Below are 18385 nucleotides of genomic sequence, written 5' to 3' on the forward strand. Positions count from 1 at the left end.
CCCCGATCCAGGCAGGGCTGTATAAACTGTATAGACACCAGTACCCCAACTCCAGCAAGTCCAGTGTTAGGAGGTCACTTCAGGGTCAAATGTCTAAACAGAGACCTAGAACATTTTTACAAATGTTTCTAACAGAGGAAGCTGGGAAGAACTGGTGGGAAGGCTACCCTAAACGGAAAGTACCTGTAATCATACGAAAAATTGGTTAGAGGCAGGTCCAGCCTAAATCTCAGGCAGATGCTTTAACACCAAGTCACGCTGGATAAAGACCTGCAGGAGCAGGAGGCTGTCCATGCATCTTGTGGCACTTGTGTCCTTAGCCAGGTGTTCCTTACTTTTAATTAAGTTGCATCACACCCATAACTTTCATGACATCCTGTCTTTCTCATCTAGAGGAGCAAGGAAAGGGCTTTGTGCCTGTGGTCTCAGCTCCTTAGTCAAAACTACCCATCAGAGCCTCATTCTTCCAAGTGCACTGGATGCTAAGCCTGAACCTGTAAATGGGCCTCCAACCCAGCCATCTTCTCTGGGCTGTCTGGATACCCTCTCGGCCTTCTCATCCAGGGACAAGGTTAGGTTTCCCAAGCATGCAGCTGGGAGCCTCTAGACAGCATACATGTCTTACAAAGAAGCCACCCTACTCCCTCCCAACCCATAACCACCTGTCCCTGGGAAGGCTAAACCACGCCCCTGCTCCACTCCCTCCATGTCAGTCACAAGGCCTCATCACCGTCTAGTAGCCTCAGGAACATCCCCGAATGTGGCCTGTCCTGTGCTGGATGCCTTGAGCCAGTCACGAGTTTCTATACCTAAGGCAGAAATGGGTGCAGACATACCTAAGGGGCACACATAGGTAGATCCCCACAGCTTGCTCAACAGCCAGTCTAGCAACACTGAATTCCAGGGTCAGTAAGAGAAACTATCTCAAAACTGAGGCGGAAGCAACTGAAGAAAACACCCACGATCACCCTCTGGCCTTTTCCACATGCCCATGTGTACATTCACACACACACATGCACGCACGCGCACACACACATATATACACGAAAGCACCTGAACATATGTATACACAGTCACGCCCACATAAAAGCCACCCTGAAAGCTAAGGTTCCACAAAGAGCTAGCCAAGGACACAAAAGAAGGGCCTTGCCTCTCCTGTTTCTACTGCAGGGATGAGAACAGTAAAAGAGAAAGAGTTAAAATGCAATCGCATTGTACAAATAATATATTTATTTCCAAATCCCATGTGATGACCAAATTACACGTTTCTCTGCCTCTTTACACAAGGATTAAAAAAGTTTCAGTCACAGCGAGGCACTTGTCTGCCAAGCGTCCTAGGGACAGGTAGAGTGGATAAGATGGCCCAGCCACCTCCTGCTGCTCAGGCAGCTCCTTATTGGCCTTGCGCCAGGCTCCTGCCAAGCCCAGCATTAGGACAGCCTCCTCCTGGGGCAGAGCCTGACTCAGCAGGAACCACCTCAATGACCCAGAGATGAACACGCAGATGAAAGCCTTTGTCCAAGTCCTCAGGGAACCCAGGCTGGAGAGCCAAGGACTTAGCGCCTGGCTGCCATCTTCTCCTGGGAGAGCCCCAGCTCACAGTCCAAAGCGGGCTGGTGTGCGGCGAGGTGTCATGGGTTCCCCCTGTTCTTTCCGTCCTGGAGTGTAGATCTTTGTAGACCTGGACACAGACAAAGAGGTAGGAAACTGCTTCTCCCTGAGCAGGGACCCACCAGAAAAGCCTTGAAGCCTTGCTATTCCTACCCAATGCACAGCAGCTTCAGGCTGAAGGACCTCATCTGCACCAATGCCACTGAACTCAGGTAAAACGACGCACAGCAAAGCTCACTGGAGTGAGCCTGACCGGCAAACCCTGTGCGTATATACTGTCACAGACCAGTGTACCACGGTAATGGCCCAGGGGCAAAGCAATCTTCACACTTAGGACACCTCCTTCTACACAGCTCTTCCTTTGGCTGATTCCAGTTCTTTTTCAGTAATAAGAATTTTCAGCTGAACTATGACCTAGGTTCCTGCGTCCAACCAGAAACCAGAGCAAGTCCGTGGGATCCCCAGATCTAAAGAGGAAACCTTCTGGTGGTGTGTGAAGTGAGGACAGCCCCACAGAGGACTGACTCCGTTTTACACGAGCACAGGTGCAGAAGCCTGAGGCTGTCTGCTGTCTGGCATTTTCTTTCCAGACCCCTTGCCTGACAGTAAAGCTGCAGGACCCACACCAAGACTCAGCCCACTTTGGACCCTGAATCTACAAGATGGCAACCAAGAACCACAGTGGACATCTGTGCCTCCACATGGGAGCACCGGGCACACCACCACCACCGCACCAATTTCCTCTTTAAACTGACGACTCTTCTTACCCCTACTCAGCACTGGCCTGGCCCCGGTGCTTCCCCATGCAGTCTCACCTGACACTGCCCAGCGGGCTGCGCTTCTCCTGCTCCTGCCGCCGGGCGCGCAGCTGCTCCTCAGCTAGGGCCATTTCCTCTTCCATGGCAGAGGCCTCCTCTTTAGCCCGACGACGATTCTCCTAGAGAAAGGCAGATGGGACAAACTGGCCTCAGAGGCTACATTTGTGCTTGGGACCACTCTAAGAACCCAGGCTATGTAGCTCTCTGTCCCAGCACCAAGGGCACCTTTCCAGGACATTTTGTAAAATATTCAAGATAGACACTGGATAAGGTGCTCTGAGCCAGGTCACCCCTCAGCACTCCATGCAAGCTGGTAAGTACCGGCATTCTGTGTGTGTGTGTGTGTGTGTGTGTGTGTGTGTGTGTGTGTGTGTGTGTGTCTATGTGCACACATGTGGGTGGATGAGGCCATGACCCGTGAAGTTCACCCAGGCTCACCTCAGGACCCACCTGTGTCTGACCCCCAATAATGGGGTTACAGACATGCATGGCCATTCCAGCTTTTGTATATGGGTGCTGGGGATTTGAACTTTGATCACCATGCGTACATAGCAAGTAACTTACCCAGAGAGCCTCCCAACCCCAAGAACTGTCAAGGCAACCTCAAGTCAAGGTTTCACAGTTTTCTCCTGACAGCACTGAAGACTGAACATACACCAGTGGTTTAAAGCTGAGCTACAGCCACAGCCCAGGACACACATTCTTCTAATCAAGTTCAAGATCATGCCAGGAGGTACAGAGAAATCATGAAGACATTGTTTGTCCCAGTGTGGAGAGAAGTATGTGAAAAAGTAGGAATACAAAAGCAGAGCCACATTTCACATCCCTCAATGACAGCAAAGTGTCACTCATTAGTAGACCCCAAATCCCTGAGATGGAGTTATGAGTGGAAGAACCAGACAGAGCGAGCTGACACCACCAGGACCACAACTGTGGCCATGCACACACATCCTCACAGAACAGCTAAACAGACCCACCCAGGCCTTTAGTTACTGAAGTGTACGTGAGAGAGACACAAGTTAGCCAGTGCTAAAGTAATCAGCCAAGTGTGTGCTGTGGAATAGCCTATAGGACAGATGACAATTACTCCAATAAATCAATGTCATAAAGACAGAAAGCAGGTCCTGTCCCGGAACAAAGGTATTAGCACACACAGCCACCACGGCAACCTTCCATCCCAATTCAAGTGAATTAATTGTGCGATGTTATCTCGGAGATAAATGGAAACTCTGGATGAGAACTAGAGACTCAGGTGACATGAGAGATTAACTGTTAGGAGTGACACTGGCATAGAGGCCATGTTGTGGGAATAAGTCCTACCCGCTGGGGAGGCACACTTTAAAATGCTCTGGGAAGACAAGAGGTGAGTAGGACATGGCTAACGAAAACGACTGGTGTCAGCTACAGCGGCTTCCTTAGAGTACTGCCTACGTTATGAATATTAAGTTTTCAATTAAGTTTAATGAGCAAAAAAGGCCCAGGCATCCACCAACTGGAGGAGCGCAGGACGTCAGACAGGCGGGCTAGCAGGTGAGATGTGTGGGATCAGACAATGACGAGCCTTCCACAGCAGGCCACAGGACCACCTTTCCCACAGGCAGCAGCATCTTCCTGGAGCACAGGGTCCTTACCTGCCGAGACTTGCCTGCCTGTTTCACACTGTAGAACATGGGGCCCAGCTCCGCCAGCCACTCTCCATCCACGGCGGTCACACACTGCATGTACTCCTGTGGGCACAAAGGCAAAAGATAGAGGTCAGCAGGGAGTTGCGTCCCTCCCAGCCTGATGCTGCGATAAGGAGCCATATGGGAAGGGTCATATGGGGAGGGTCATCCTGTTACGCTGGACACTAGAATTGTCATCCCTCACACATTCCTGGGTAAGTAAACAGCCCTGGGCATCCAACAGGAAAGCCCCATCACACAGGAAGCTGCTCTGACAGCACTAACAGGGGCTGCTCTTGCCGTCAGCCAGCAGGGGGCGCCCCTCTGGCTGAGGCTACAGTACCCTTGTTAACTTGATAATCCCCACAGGAACCATGCTGAAAAGCAGCCTAAAGGCCTCAAAGTCTCCAGAGCTCTACACAGGGTAGCACAAGGGAGCAAAGGCCTGGCTCCAGCCAGTGGTCCCGATGTGGGAACTCCTTGGGCGAGACTCACCTTGGTGGTCATGACCAGCTCGTGATATACAATGTAGTCAGGGGTGTAACCCATTCCGAAGAGGGAGCTGGTGGGGTGTAAGTGGCAGGGCATCCCTGTACGGATGTTCACATACTCCCCAATGCCCTAGAGAAGAAAGCGGGTAGCCACGTCACAAATATGGCCTTCACACACTTAGGGGAAGCCTAGCTCTACAAAACTGCCAGAGCGAGCAGGCAGGCCTCAAGAGCTGCCTTCCCACAGGAGTGGAGGAGAGTGGAGAGGCCAAAGCCCTGTGGCTCCCTGTGGCTCCCTATGGCTCACCTTGAGCTTGGCTGCCTGGTGGAAATAGGCAGCACAGATGCACTTCCTGACAATGTCCCAGTCAGTGCCACATGAGGCCAGGCTCATCCGCTGCTGCACCATGATATCCTTGAGCTGGGCCCGCACCTCCCGGACCTAAAGATGACACAGGCAAAACAGCATGGATCCCTATACCCTCCCCTCCCTTCCCTCTCTAGACGGCACCCCTCTGCGCTGCCACCTCACCTTCCGCATGGCCTTGGCGTGGATGAAGTGGTCGTTGCACCAAATGGTGGAGTAATTGTTGTTCTTCCACTGCAGGTAGACGTTCAGGTAGGTCAGGTGATCACTCTCAGGGACAGCAAACTTCTCCCGGATCTGATCGCTCTCCTCCTCTCTGCCCTAGGAAAGGAAACAGGGACTTTCAGCAGGCATGGGGAGGCCAAACCCACACGGCACATCCCGAGGACCCTCACACTATACCTGCTCACACATCAGTATGCCTAACAACATAGAAAACAAATAATTTATAACAAAATAAGCTAGAACAATGGGTCTCAGGCAGAACCATACCACAAGATAGATGATGGTCTTACATATTTCCAAAACACTACAAGGACCCAGCCTTCCCATCTCCCCCTAGCCAGCCGATGAGAAGACGGCAAAGACAGAATCTCCATCCCATCCCATGACACAGAGGACAGATGATCCCTAGAGCTTCTGGGTGAGAAGCCGGCACTGCCTCCCTACCTTGGGCCTGTAGAAGATGGCAGGGACGGAGAGCATGGAGACGATGAGCAGGATCTCGGAGCTGCAGCCCATGTCACAAGACACGATGAGCATCTTGGAGAGAGCCGGGTCCAGTGGGAACTCCACCATCAGCCGCCCCGTGGAAGTGAGACCACCTGGGGGGGGGAGAGCGAAGCTCAAACTGCAGTCAACTTGAACAAAGGGAAGGCGCCCGTCACGGGAGGCCCAGCAGGTCCTGGCCACACACCTGTGTTATCCAGGGCTCCGAGGATCCACAGCTGGTACATGGAGTTGAGCATGTTGTCCTCTGGGGGTGGATCCATGAAGTGGAACTGCAGCAGGTCCTGCACCCCCAGGGACTTGAGCAGCAGCACCACGTTGGCAAGGTTGGTCCTCTGGATCTCAGGCACAGTGGTAGTCAGGAGCTCATTCTTGTAAGCGCTCTGTGTGTAGAGCCTGCCAGGGAGAGGCCAATGACTGGGCCGCACCTACCCTGTGCTGGCCTGCCGGCCTCTCACGTGAGTCAGCCACACTCGGGGACCACTCTGCAGAATGTCGGCAGAAATTATTCCAGTCTCACAAGTATGACCCCCACCTGCTAAGAAATCCTAAAGCAGGGTTGTGACCCACCCACTTATCTGCTTAGCCCTTTCTTCTAACCTTGGCTCTTCTGCTGGAGCCTCCCATGTGCCCGTGGGAGCCAACGTGACTGAGACTAGAATTAAGGCTTAACATCTGTATCATTTCTGAATTTCTGATGAATGCATTATTTTTTTAATCATAAAAACAGGAGGACAAATAATTGGGCATGAATTAAAGCATCACGCTTACTTGGGCCTACCCTGTGGAGGGCAGCCTGCTGTCCTGGCTGCTGTTCACTGAGGTCCCTTCCCACAGAACTGCCCACTGCTCCTCTGAAGACTGCCCCTTCCACTCAGCCCTCGGCAGCACCAGCTTTGAGGATTGGCTCTAGGGGCAGCCAGCACCAGATAAACCCCCAACCCTAGCTGGGCTCTGGGCAGTAGTTCAGCACTGCCCTACAAAGCAGGCTAGCACAGGGCTCCTACCTGAAACACTGACCTGGGCCCGTCCTGCCAGCTCTCCCTGACCTCTGGTTGGCATTGGCCTGGCTAATGGGGTAGATCTGCAGAGCATCCATGCCGATCCTGGGGTTGAAGACCTAGTAGGGCACACGGAAGAACTGATTGAAGATGGAGTGAGGAGAAAGCAAGGAGCCCTGACACAGGTAAGCCCAGTTACTGTTCACCATAGAGAATGCGACTTAGCAATGATGGTGACTGTCAATTTAGAATCAGGAAACTCAAGAAAGCCTCAGAGCTCTCTCCATCAATACCAGCCTGTGACCATTACAGAGCCACTTGAATCATCTACACCTTCAAGCTACCACAAGGATAAACACGGGGCCAAACACAGGGCCAGATCAGCACTCACTAAACGTTAGCCTAACACCTCTGCCCCTCTCATGCACCTGAGTCTCTGTGCTGAATTGCCTTTGGGTGAAGCCTCAGAGTCCTGCCTCCTGTACCATCCTCACCTTTAACTTGCAGTAGCCAGAGTCGATGACAAACATGATGCCGTCAACAGTCAGAGACGTCTCAGCAATGTTGGTAGCAACGATGCACTTCCGGACGCCATCGGGAGCCTAGGGCCAATAGCAGGAGCAAAGGTAAGTTTTGGGGGGTGAAAGACGGGACAGGCAAGAAAAGCCCACTTCACGCCTGCTCTTCTAGGAAAGAAACATCCCCACTCTTGCCCCTTTGTGGGACACCAAGAGACACCAGACTGAAGCATCGCACCTTCTGGAAGATTTTTGCCTGAAGGTCAGACGGCAGCTGGGAGTAGATGGGCAGCACAGCCAAGGCAGGCGCGTTCTCCAGCTCCTCTAGGTGCTCTACGATCTGGTCAGACGTCACCTGAGGTACAGGAAAGAAGGAGTCACAAGACCTTGGAGGCCCAAACTCTCATGCAGAGGATTCCTATCCACCCAGCGGTGACTAAAGCACATACCTCAATGTCCTCTTGGCCAGGCATGAAGATAAGGATGTCTCCAGGGGCCCCAGACAGGTGCACCTGCAAGGACTGCTTCACTGCGGCCTCCACATAATCCTCCTGTGGGGTCTGAACACAGCAGAGGGCCATGGAAAGGGAACAAGGGCGCCACAGGTCAGCAGCCCCCAGAGAACACACAGCCTCATCCCATCCGAGCTGCAGTACTGGACTCAACAATGGTGACCTCAGGGTGAGCCCGAATGCTGAGGCCCTTACAAGTAGAGCTGGTATCCCGACTCCTTACTTCAGAAACAAGGACTCAAATCCTTCCTCAGACCCAGCTCTGCGTCCACCTGGGCCCTGGAGCTGCAGCTCCCCATCTGCCTCACACCACTGAATCTTCCAACTCTGTACCCCTCCTCCAGCTGACTTTTCACCAGAGATGTCAAAGGACAGAGATGTACCTTGCTGAAGAGGATGTCAACAGGAAAAGTTCGCCCAGGGATGTGGAAGATGGGTACATTCCCAAAGAAGGCAGCAAATTTGTCTGCATCCATAGTAGCTGAGGTGACAATGAGCTTCAGGTCTGAGCGTCGAGCCACAACCTAAGAGAAGGGACAGCAGAGGCTCCTGTGGGCTTGGGACCTCATTACCACAAACCACTGGTAGCTTTGTCTGACTGAGCAATGGAACTACGGCATGAACCAGAAGTCATTCGGCTTAATGTGAAGCAGGTGACCAGGGAGCTTCCGAGGAAGACCCAGCCAGAGCACCTAAGCCGCAGAAGAAATAGAGCCCGCAGTCCTTACCTCCCGGAGCAGCCCAAAGAGCACGTCGGTGTTGAGGGAGCGCTCATGGGCCTCATCCATGATGATGGCGCTGTAGTGGTCTAGGTCAGCCTCCCGCAGGGACTCTCGGAGCAGGATCCCATCGGTCATGTATTTGATCAAGGTGTTTTCAGAAGTGCAGTCTTCAAAGCGAATGGCATAACCCACCTGGGGTCAGAGAGCGGTTACTACTCCCTGTAGTTCCCTCACAGGCAGACCACAGCCTCCAGCACAAAAGGCAGAAGCAATCAGGAAAAGGCTACACGGCTCAGACCTCACGCTCACTCACCTCTTCTCCAAGGTTTCCCCCCATCTCTTCACTGACTCTCTTGGCCACTGACATGGCAGCCACACGCCGGGGCTGTGTGCACCCGATCATCCCATAGTCCGTGTACCCATCTTGATGCAAGTACTGGGTCAGCTGAGTGGTCTTGCCACTCCCCGTCTCCCCGACCACGATCACAATGCTGTTGTCTCTACAGGGAAGAGCAAGCAAGGCACTGAGCAGCCCGGGTGGGAAGTCAATCTGAGAAGACTCCCCACAAAGCCTTAAGTCTTGCTGCCTCCGGGAAGCCTAGCTCTCCCAGAAGCATGCTTGACCAGAGAGGATTTCTCCAGAAACCAGCTTCTCATGGGCCCTCCCCATGAAATACCAGGGGCACAGTCAAGGTGAAGCTGAACCACTGGAGGAAGTAATCTCACCTTACTGCACACAGCATATGCTCAGCCAATCCATAGGGGGAAAGTATTTCCTTCCCCATTAGATGCAATGCACAAACAGGAGACAGAAGGGACAGAGGCACTGGGCCACAGGGCCTGGGGACATTACCTGATGATGGTGAGGAGTTCCTGCTGTACAGCAAAGATGGGCAGGTATTGCCTCTGCTCCAGGATCGACTTCTTCTTCGCAAACTCACTGCTGGCCTCACTTTTCTCCTTCATGTGATCTGCAAACTTCTGCTCTGTCCTGGGAAACACAGAGGCACACATGACCTCCCACATTGTCCCTCACGCTGAAGTTAGCTGCCCTTTTTGCTCCTAAGAATGTGAACAACTATGACAAGAAGCAGTCAACCTCCTGGACATCAAAACAGCCTGGGCACCAAAACTGTATCTAAATGTGCCTGAGGAGCAGATATCACGAAAACTCCATCATCCATACCACGGTCCAGAGCCCTCATCAAATGGCTGCATAGGATCAGACATCAGGTTCTCAGGCGGGCAGACTGCCTATCCTAAACAACATGTGTCCACAAGAGGGCTGAAATTAACCAGCAGGTCACCAATTTAGAAAAGGTCCGGGCAATTTTAGTACCAGACTTAAGGGGCTCAAACAGCCGTAGGAGTCCCCCAAGTTCTGACAGCTCAGTACAGGACAAAGATCAGAATCCCTCCGTCCCTTAATAGGGCTGCAGAGTGCAAAGGCCTGTTTCCAAAGAACTCGGAGAACAGCTGACATAACTGCCTTGTTTCTATGTAGGCAATCAGTGTCATACATGCACACACACCCCAAGACCCCAGAGTCCTCTCCTCCCAGGTCTGCCCCGAGCTCCTTCAAGTGTGTAGTTCTAACTTCACTCAGTTGCCCTGGTCATCTGACAACTGAAACCTAAGGGATTAATGACCCAGAGACCAGCAAGGGCTGACCAGCAATACCAACCTCATATTTGGAACACGTTACACAGAGGTACTACTAGCTCCAGACAACAGTTCCATGGGAACAACATCATCAGAGGATAAGCAGTGGGAGGAACATTTGAGTGTATCACCTAGCCAATGTAGGGACTCTGACAAGCAGTGACAGAATAGCTGCATCAAACCCCATGAACAGAGACACTACCAAACTGAGAGCCCTAAAAGGCCTGTGAAGCCAAGCTTCCTTGCTGTGATGTGCTGAGATCTGACCAAGGTAAGAAACCCTGCCTAGACCACCATTTCCTAGCTGGGTGCACTGAGGCAAATTCCTTAACATCCCTGAGCCCCAGTCTACACAACCATCACTGTATCAACAGTGGTGACAGTGGGGAAGCTAAAGTCAGAAGACGAGACTCAGGAAGGGATCAGGGCACAGCAGAGTCTATCACAAGCACGACCTTAGGAGCCGACTTGCTGCCGGCTGAGCTACGCACCTGTAGTCCACTTTCCCATCTTCAGTCATAGCTTTATCTGGCTCCTCTTCTTTTTTGACACCCATTATGTCTCCTAGTTTGGTCCCTGCCAGTTCCCAGTGTTTGTGCTGAGCCTGAAGAGGACAACCAGAGTTAAGTCACTCCATCCTCTGGCTAGACTGTAGGCTGTAGAGGCAATTATGGAGGGCAGGCTTTATCCAGAGGACAGTAAATTCCCACAATGCACTGCAGCACCAAGCCCCACATCTCAAGCCTCACGCCTCCAGCGCCCAACACCAGGCCCCATGGTTGCCTAACTGGTAGAATAGAACACAGTACTCTCCTTGGCTGCCGCTTGACCCACACAAGTATGTCCTCTGACTGCCAACGGGAGTCATTGTACACAGTTCTGACATTTTCCGCAGGAGGAAAAAAGAACGCTCGAGGACCTCAGGCCTAGTGGCAGGACACCAACCTTTCTCCGTTCTTTCTGTTCCCTGTGCTTGCGGACCGTCTGGCTGCCTTTCCGAGCAATAATGGCCAGGTCTGAGGTGGCATCCTTCACTGGGATCACAGGCTCCGGCTGCAGGAAGTAGGGGAGGAAGAGAAATTCCTCACTGGTCACTAGAGCCAACCAGAGGGCCAGTTGTGCATGGGTTCTAGTAAAAGGGGCACTACCCGCTAACATCACACATTACTGTACCAAGCCTCTCTCCCTCCCTCCTCTTCAGCACTTTCTAACCTCCAGGTCCCTGGCCAGAGGCCTTACCTGCTTGGTGAAAACAATCCGTCCATCCAGAAAGGGAGGCACCAGGTTGTGCACCATCAGATGCACCTTGGCCGCGTTGTCCTCTTCAAAGTCCTCATCCACCTCCAGCCGATGGACCACCCCGCTGGTGAGCATCCGGTTAGTCTCCCAACGCTCATTATCCTGTGGGGACACAAGGAGAGCCACATGTAGCCTGCAGCTAAGAGGTGATCCTGAAAAGGCAACAAGTAAATCCACAGAATCATAATCCACAGAATCATAATCCACAGAATCATAATGGAACTCTACACCCTGCAGCTCCTTAGACAGGAGTCATTGAAACTGAGGCCTTGCAGTACTTTGTCCCAAGAAGCAGCTGGGCACTAGGCCTACCCCACTCAGACACAAAACACACACCCAGGGCAGTATCACCATACCACTCCCCCTACAGGCCCCTCAGAGCACAGTGCGAGAAAGAGAAGCAGGAGCCAGGTTCCTAAGCTACCCAAAGCTTCCCACTCCCGCTCCTGTTCTGCAGAGACAAATGTGACCTGGCCCTATCTGCAAACAGCCAGCTACGTCGTGCCATCCCTTGGCACACTGAGACTCCTCCCACACGCCCCACGTCTGCTCTAAGCTGTGCCAGCCATGGCTGCGGCCTCACCTCATTGATCTGCCTGCGCTGTGCTGAAATGCGCTTCTGCTTCTGTTTGTGCAGGTGCTGCTCCCGCCGCCTCACGTAGTCCTCAGAGGAATAAGCCAGAGGGTTGTGGAACTCATCATAGCCCTCGTCCATCATGTACCAATCCCGGTCTGCTTGCTGCAGACAGGAGACAGCAAGAGAACAAAGGGCAGGTCATACTCACGGGGACCTGCAGCAAAGGGGAGCAAGGAGGTATCTGGAAAGAGGCCAGACCTCCAGGGGAACCCTCCTGATCAGTGCGAGGGACCTGGAGAAAGGCAGGAGGCTTCACACAGTTTTGACTTCCCATGGCAGGCCCCAAGCCACACTTCTTATACTTTCCACACAGAGGCGCCTGCATCAGTACAGAAGCTTCTCTGTCAAGCCTGTATCTCTCAAAAGGTTCCAGAGCTCTGGACAGAACAGTACTAACCACCTTCCTCAGAGCCCAGTCCTGCCGGAGAGCCCCTCAGAGCCCTTGGCTCTAACACCTTTCATCCTGTCCACCACCTCCTGCCCAGCCCTCAGAGAGGTTGTCTTTACCCTCTGGTCGTCCTCCCACTGCTGCCGCTCCTCCTCCGTGTCAAATGCAATCCCTTCTTCACCATCCTCACGTCTTCCTGAAGGAAAGCAGACGGCAGAGTCAGCCCAAGAACTCCAGCGGACCCAAAGCTGCACAGCTTCTTGAGTACAGCCTGGGCTCAGCCCCACCTGGACCAGACAAACGGTTTGTCTGCCTCCTGCCTCCCCAGGCCTTACCTCGGCCCCTGGACAGACGTGGGGTAGACCCCAAGTGTCTTCTATCATCAGCCCACTCGTTGTACTTATAGGAGGGGGTCGGCAGTGGTGTGTCATCTGAGGACTTGCTCCTCACAGACCTGGGAACCATCAAGATCAGCCATCACTGAGCTGAACTGTGTCCCCAGCAACATTCCCTGCCCATGTCCCTCTGCAACTGGCTGTCCCATCCATCCATCCATCACCTGTCTCGATCTCGTGTGGACGGCCGATGACTCCGCTCAGAGTCCCGATAGGAAGGTGTTGGGGAGGGTGTTTCCCACTGAGAGCGCCTTGAAGAGCCATAGCCACTGTCCTCCTCCTCCCAGGTGGACCTTGAAGGGGTGGCTGCATCTGGGGCCACAGAGACATCCACAGTAAACACCCAGTGTCAACGAGACATGACTTTAGACAGCATATCTCTGTAAAGACACTGGCCTCAGCCTTACAATCCTCCTGCCTCAGCTTCCCATGTGCTGGAATTACAGGCACAACAACTTACCCTTAACCACCTCTACCTATCTAGTGTGTGTGCACTCGCGTGGAGATCAGAGCACGAGTCTCAGGGAAGGCTCTCCTTCCATCGTGTGGATCCTGGCAAATCAACTCAGATCAAAAGGCTTGGCAGCAAGGGTCAGCAGGCGAGCCATCTCAATGGCCACAACTTACTCCTGTTTCATAACCTTGTACTTGTTACAGATAAGTCACTGCTGACAATGTGTAAAGAGACTGAATTTAATAGTCCGGCTTTCACTGTTTAAAGCAACACTGAAAGAATCAATTTCTCTCTGCAACTTCTTCATCTTAAAACGTTCCTTTTTGGGCTGGGGATTTAGCTCAGTGGTAGAGCGCTTACCTAGGAAGCACAAGGCCCTGGGTTCGGTCCCCAGCTCCGAAAAAAAAAAGAACCAAAAAAAAAAAACGTTCCTTTTTGATAAATCCTTCTTGACCCAGCACATCTCCTGTTTCCTACCACTTGAAAACCTTGCCTTGCAGCAAACTGCCTCTATCCTAAGGAAGCAGCAAACAGCCGTGCCCTCAGGATACATCCACCTCAAGAGAGGGGCAAGGCCACACCACCTGACTCTGGGCCCGGGACTCCAGAGCGTCACGTTGGAAGTAGGGCTCACTGCCTGGCAAACTACTACCTCTCATTCTGCCTTTCAAGGACCTGAGCCCTTACCAGCCGCCACAGAGGACAGGTGAGAATACCTTTTGGGCGGTGTCGAGGACTCTCTGGTTCATTTCTTCTGCTGCTGCGCTCTGAGCCTCCGTCTCGTTCTGATCTGCTGCTGTGCCTACTTCTGTCCCGCTCATCTGTTGTAAGAGTCACACAAGGGGCTTAAAAATATGTACCTCATGCTACCACATACCCCATGCATTGAGCAGAAAACACAAGCCTCCCCTCACACTTGCCCTTCACCCATGGGCTGAGACTCACACAGTCACTCTCTCAATGGACAGAAAGGGTCAAACTCACAGGAGAGCTACTTTCCAAGAAGATCCAAAAGTGGACAGTTACATGCCCGCCATGGAGTTTTGTGGTATAGCATACCTCTAAGCTATAGATGGTTCTGAGCGAGGCCAGCGCTGGACTCTGTCTCGCTTTGTCCCACAACAGTCCTCTCCCCTCATCAGAACTACTATAAACACTGGTTCCTTAAAAAGATTACCCACCATTTCCTTTATCACCAGTTTTCACAATAAAACAAGAACCACACACTCAAGCAAAGCAGCTGTACTACAAGCGAGGTATCTTTCCTTAAACTTCTTCCTAATCCTAGTCCCAAAGAGTCAAAACCACCAGGGCACGCACCATAAAAACCAAGTTGTCCAGTTAATGAATATTATAATGAATATATAATGTTCTTGTGGCAGGGAAAGAAAGACTTGCTGGTTCGTTGCTAATGCCCAGGAGGGGGGCCAGGCACTCTACCTCTGTCTCTCTTGCGGTCATGGTCTCGATCCCGGGATTTCTCCTTCTTCCGATCCTTGTCTTCTTTGGATGAGGCGTAGACTCCATGCTCCCTCCGATCCCGCTCTCTCTGCCTACTGCGTTCCCAAAACTCTTCACTCACACCCCCGGGGTGGGATGGAGTCTCTACCCGAGCAGATCGGTAGTGCCTGGAACAAGATGAGTAAAGAAAGAGCCCTCCATGAAAGAAACATGTCCCTCTACCTCCAGCCACACCAACAAGAAACATGTCCTCTCCACTGCATCTTCCTGGTGCTGAAGGCCGGAACATGGTAAGGACCCAAGCACTTAACTCATCATCCACTCTTAGCTGCCTTCCCCACAGGTCTCTGCAGTTCCTACCTGACACCAGTATTATGGAATCACATTAAGATCGTAAAGCTCTTAGGTGTCCAATAAGAAGTGAGGTAAACCCAGGCTGTATTCTCTGGCCACCAATCTTTACCCTCTTTCCTCACCTGTCTCTCCGGCTACTTCGGCCAGCCTGCTCATCGCCATCCTCCTCGGCATCCTTCTGGTCATCCTTACTCTCCTCCCAGTCTTTGTAGGAAGAGATTCTGGACTTTTTCTTGTCCTCCCCATCATCCTTCTCCTCTCGCTCCCTCCGTTTCAGGGACGCCAGTAAGTCCAGTCCCAGCAATGAAGGGCGAGGAGCAGGGGCTTTGAAGACATGCTGCTCACTGGCTGCACTTTTGGTCTTGCAAATAAGGCCACCAACCTGAGAGTCCAAGTTGGTGCCTTCCAAGCGATGGATGGAGGCGTCCTCACCAGCGTCCTCCATCACAAGTTCTTATTTGTCTGGAAGGAAGGTAAACCATTAGAACTGGACAGAAGAAAACTCAGCTTTACTGCATCCCAGAATAAAAAGTATGTTTAAGTGCCTATCCCAGCCTCCCTATACTGAGCCCAGAGCATCTTCTGCTAGCTGGTGTGCACGTATGTGTTATCATACAGGTGCACATAGAGCCAGAGGCCAACATCGGGTATTTTTCTCAGTTGCTTCTTACTTTTTAAGATGGAGTCTCTCTGAGAACTAATTTGGCCAAGATGACTAACCAGGAAGCTCCTGGGATCAGCCTCACTCTGCCTCTTTAACACATATGTGCCTCTACTCATGACTTCTCCATGGGTTCTGGGAATCTAAAATCAGGTCCTTATGCTTGTAAGAAAGCACTTCACCAACTGAGCCATCTCTCCAGCCCCTCTTGGTACTTGTGAAGACTTTCTCACCAAATCACTGACAATCTCTAAAAGCTGGCCAGTTCCCACCCCAACGTATCCAAAAGACACAGACACACAGACCAAATACTGGGATCAAGAAGGTATCACCCAGAGGATGGCAAGTGGGGAGCTAGCCTGGGCTACATGATGAATGTCATACTACCTAGGCTATTTAGTGAAGTATTTATTCATTCATATTCATTCCCTCTCCTCTTGCTCTCTTGATTCCAGTCTGTTTCCCTACCCATTATCTAATTTATTCTCCTGTAATTTCACTCTTCTACAGAACACACTTTCTCCCACTTAAGGGCCAAAATAATCACCTCTAGGAGTCCCATTAGCTCACTGCCTCCAAACACCAGTCAGACGTGCTTGCCTTTTTCATATGAACTGCAGTAGCACATCCCCTTTCTCTAGTGAGACACTTAAAAAAGAAACGGGAAAAAGGAAGGAAGGAAGGAAGGAAGGAAGGAAGGAAGGAAGGAAGTAAGTAAGTCCAGGCTCTTGGCATTTTCTGTTTCTGTGACAGTAAGTAGCTGCCTTGGTTAGTCATTAGTTCTTCATGTGTGGAACAGAAATCACTTCTTTACACAATCCACAGAACCACTGTGAGAATCAATAGTTGGTACAATGGTGTGACTGTTGCTTACTTGGTATTATGCTCCTGAATCCTGACTAGTTCCCTGCCTGAGTTGTTATATGCATTCTCCTACCCACCCATTCCCTTTAAGTCACAAGCTCCACAGAGCAGAGAAGTTAGCACATAATTTTACCATCCATATTCTACACACTTGACCTTTGTTGTGGATCAGTAGTGGTTTGTGGGAAAAGTAAAAATAAAAGCACCCCAAAGCAGGCAAACAAACAAACAAACTCTTGAATAACAATCCGTGTTCACCAAAACTACTTCTGAAAAACGTTAGGTAGCAGCATTTTGGGAACATGTTAAAGAGACTGTGGGGTTGGGGATTTAGCTCAGTGGTAGAGCGCTTGTCTAGGAAGCGCAAGGCCCTGGGTTCGGTCCCCAGCTCCAAAAAAAAAAAAAAAAGAAAAAAAAAAAAAGAGACTGTAAGATCTCCCAGGTGCTTGACTGATATCAAAGTCATCTTTGCCTAACACAACCCGCTTATAAGCATGAACCTATGCTGGACATGCAGTTAATTCTTCTCATTCCAATTAGGTCGATAAAACACAAGAACTATACCTCTGGAATCTAGACTTCTTCTGCCGTGTTCTAATTAACATGCACAGCTCTACCAAGGAGTGCTGCAACACAATGTGGATGAAGAAGCAAGAGTTCCATTTGTTGTTTCATCAGGTAGAAGAGAAAAACAAAGCTGCATCTGTATGCATATGAGAAAATCTTGACAGGAAGGCCGTGATACTCAGGCTCTCAGCAGTTATCGAACTGTCCTAAATTGTCAATTTGTATGTCTGTCTTGTTAATTGCTACAGCCCAATAAATGGCAAAGTAAAGGTCTGATTAAATATAACTTATCAAAAAGGAACAAGAAGTCAAACGTTTCTCTAGACAGGAAGAAGTTATTCACAACACAGGACAAGGAAGGACTTAAGTCCTCAAAATAGCAAATAAGGAGATCCACGACCAGATTATGGAGAAAGATCAGCGGCAAAGAAGCCGCAATGCACTTCTCAGGTCAGCAACTGCTTACTTACTCTATGTGTCTTTAAACCAATTGCTATTCTCAACAATGCCGATAAGGGAAAAACAAACTGCCCTGCCCTCTTATTGTTAACATTCTTCTTACAGATTGCACGCCAGATCAAGTGGAGACCCTTCTGTGAGAAAGGAGGAAGGCACCAGGAGTCCTCCCCAGTCTCTCCAACTACCCAGTAACAGGTTCGGGTAGGTCCTAAACATGGGCTCAGGGAGGATCCCTGGATCAACGTGGGGCCCTTCCTAAACACCGCGATGTGACCAGAGCGAGGAAAAAGTCCGGAGTAAGCTGAATGGACACAGGACCGCTCAAGGGACTAGAGAAACTTGGGTAACAAGGAGTAGAGGAACTCTGAAATCAGGGCCCAAACCAGAGCCGACACCGGCCGCCTGTAGCTGCCATGGCTGCCAAAGGACGAATCTGGAAAGACTGACACTCACCTCACCAAGCACGACTCTCGAGGCCTTCTGTCTCTGATCTGGGGACGCCAGAGCGGCCACCGCTTGATCAGATGGCCTCAAAGAGGCAAATTCCGCTGTTTGAAAGCGGCCATCATTGTCCCATAATGCCCTGCGCAGGGCCCTCTATCCGTCCAAAACGACCATCGAGAGTAAACCAGAAATCGGGGGTCCCTGAGCTCCTGAGCGCAACAACAAGAACAGGCCTTCCGAGCCTCAGTGTCTTCTTCTGGGCTCAGAGTCTCCTTGCGACCAATCGCGCTTGCCGTAAGAATTAACA

The 18385-nt window shown here is 51.3% G+C and overlaps 1 protein-coding gene across 2 annotated transcripts; it reads right to left on the bottom strand.

Moving 5' to 3' along the window:
• Positions 1-1210: 1210 nt before the first annotated feature.
• On the bottom strand, positions 1211-18227 carry Dhx38 (DEAH-box helicase 38). Of its 2 annotated transcripts, NM_001399194.1 has the most exons (27): positions 18088-18216; positions 15206-15545; positions 14709-14896; positions 13985-14089; positions 12979-13126; positions 12755-12873; positions 12539-12615; positions 11978-12133; positions 11335-11496; positions 11041-11148; positions 10587-10699; positions 9287-9424; positions 8747-8933; positions 8440-8625; positions 8095-8235; positions 7649-7759; positions 7438-7554; positions 7176-7283; positions 6688-6800; positions 5868-6076; positions 5621-5775; positions 5117-5272; positions 4892-5026; positions 4589-4714; positions 4061-4156; positions 2427-2548; positions 1211-1681 (listed from the first exon to the last, which is right to left on the bottom strand). In NM_001399194.1, the coding sequence occupies exons 2-27, from the start codon at positions 15526-15528 to the stop codon at positions 1597-1599; spliced, it is 3684 nt and encodes a 1227-aa protein (NP_001386123.1). In that variant the 5' UTR covers positions 15529-15545; positions 18088-18216; the 3' UTR covers positions 1211-1596. The 2 variants fall into 2 exon arrangements, with proteins under 2 accessions (NP_001386123.1, XP_038953559.1); XM_039097631.2 differs by lacking the exons at positions 1211-1681; positions 2427-2548; positions 4061-4156; ... (2 more) ...; positions 5117-5272; positions 5621-5775 and having other exon boundaries at positions 5904-6076; positions 6701-6800; positions 18088-18227.
• Positions 18228-18385: the final 158 nt, after the last annotated feature.

This window comes from Rattus norvegicus, chromosome 19 (genome assembly GCF_036323735.1).
Source record: "Rattus norvegicus strain BN/NHsdMcwi chromosome 19, GRCr8, whole genome shotgun sequence".
In the NCBI taxonomy this organism is placed as follows: Eukaryota; Metazoa; Chordata; class Mammalia; order Rodentia; family Muridae; genus Rattus; species Rattus norvegicus.

What these genes read in the sequence shown, in the direction of transcription:
- Dhx38 (NM_001399194.1), bottom strand. Translation starts at nt 15,528, where the DNA reads ATGGAGGACGCTGGTGAGGACGCCTCCATCCATCGCTTGGAAGGCACC. An exon ending in TGACCGCAAGAGAGACAGAG is followed by an intron (nt 14,090 to 14,708) that starts GTAGAGTGCCTG and finishes CTCTTACAACAG; the next exon opens with ATGAGCGGGACAGAAGTAGG. An exon ending in GGATTGTTTTCACCAAGCAG is followed by an intron (nt 11,149 to 11,334) that starts GTAAGGCCTCTG and finishes TACTTCCTGCAG; the next exon opens with CCGGAGCCTGTGATCCCAGT.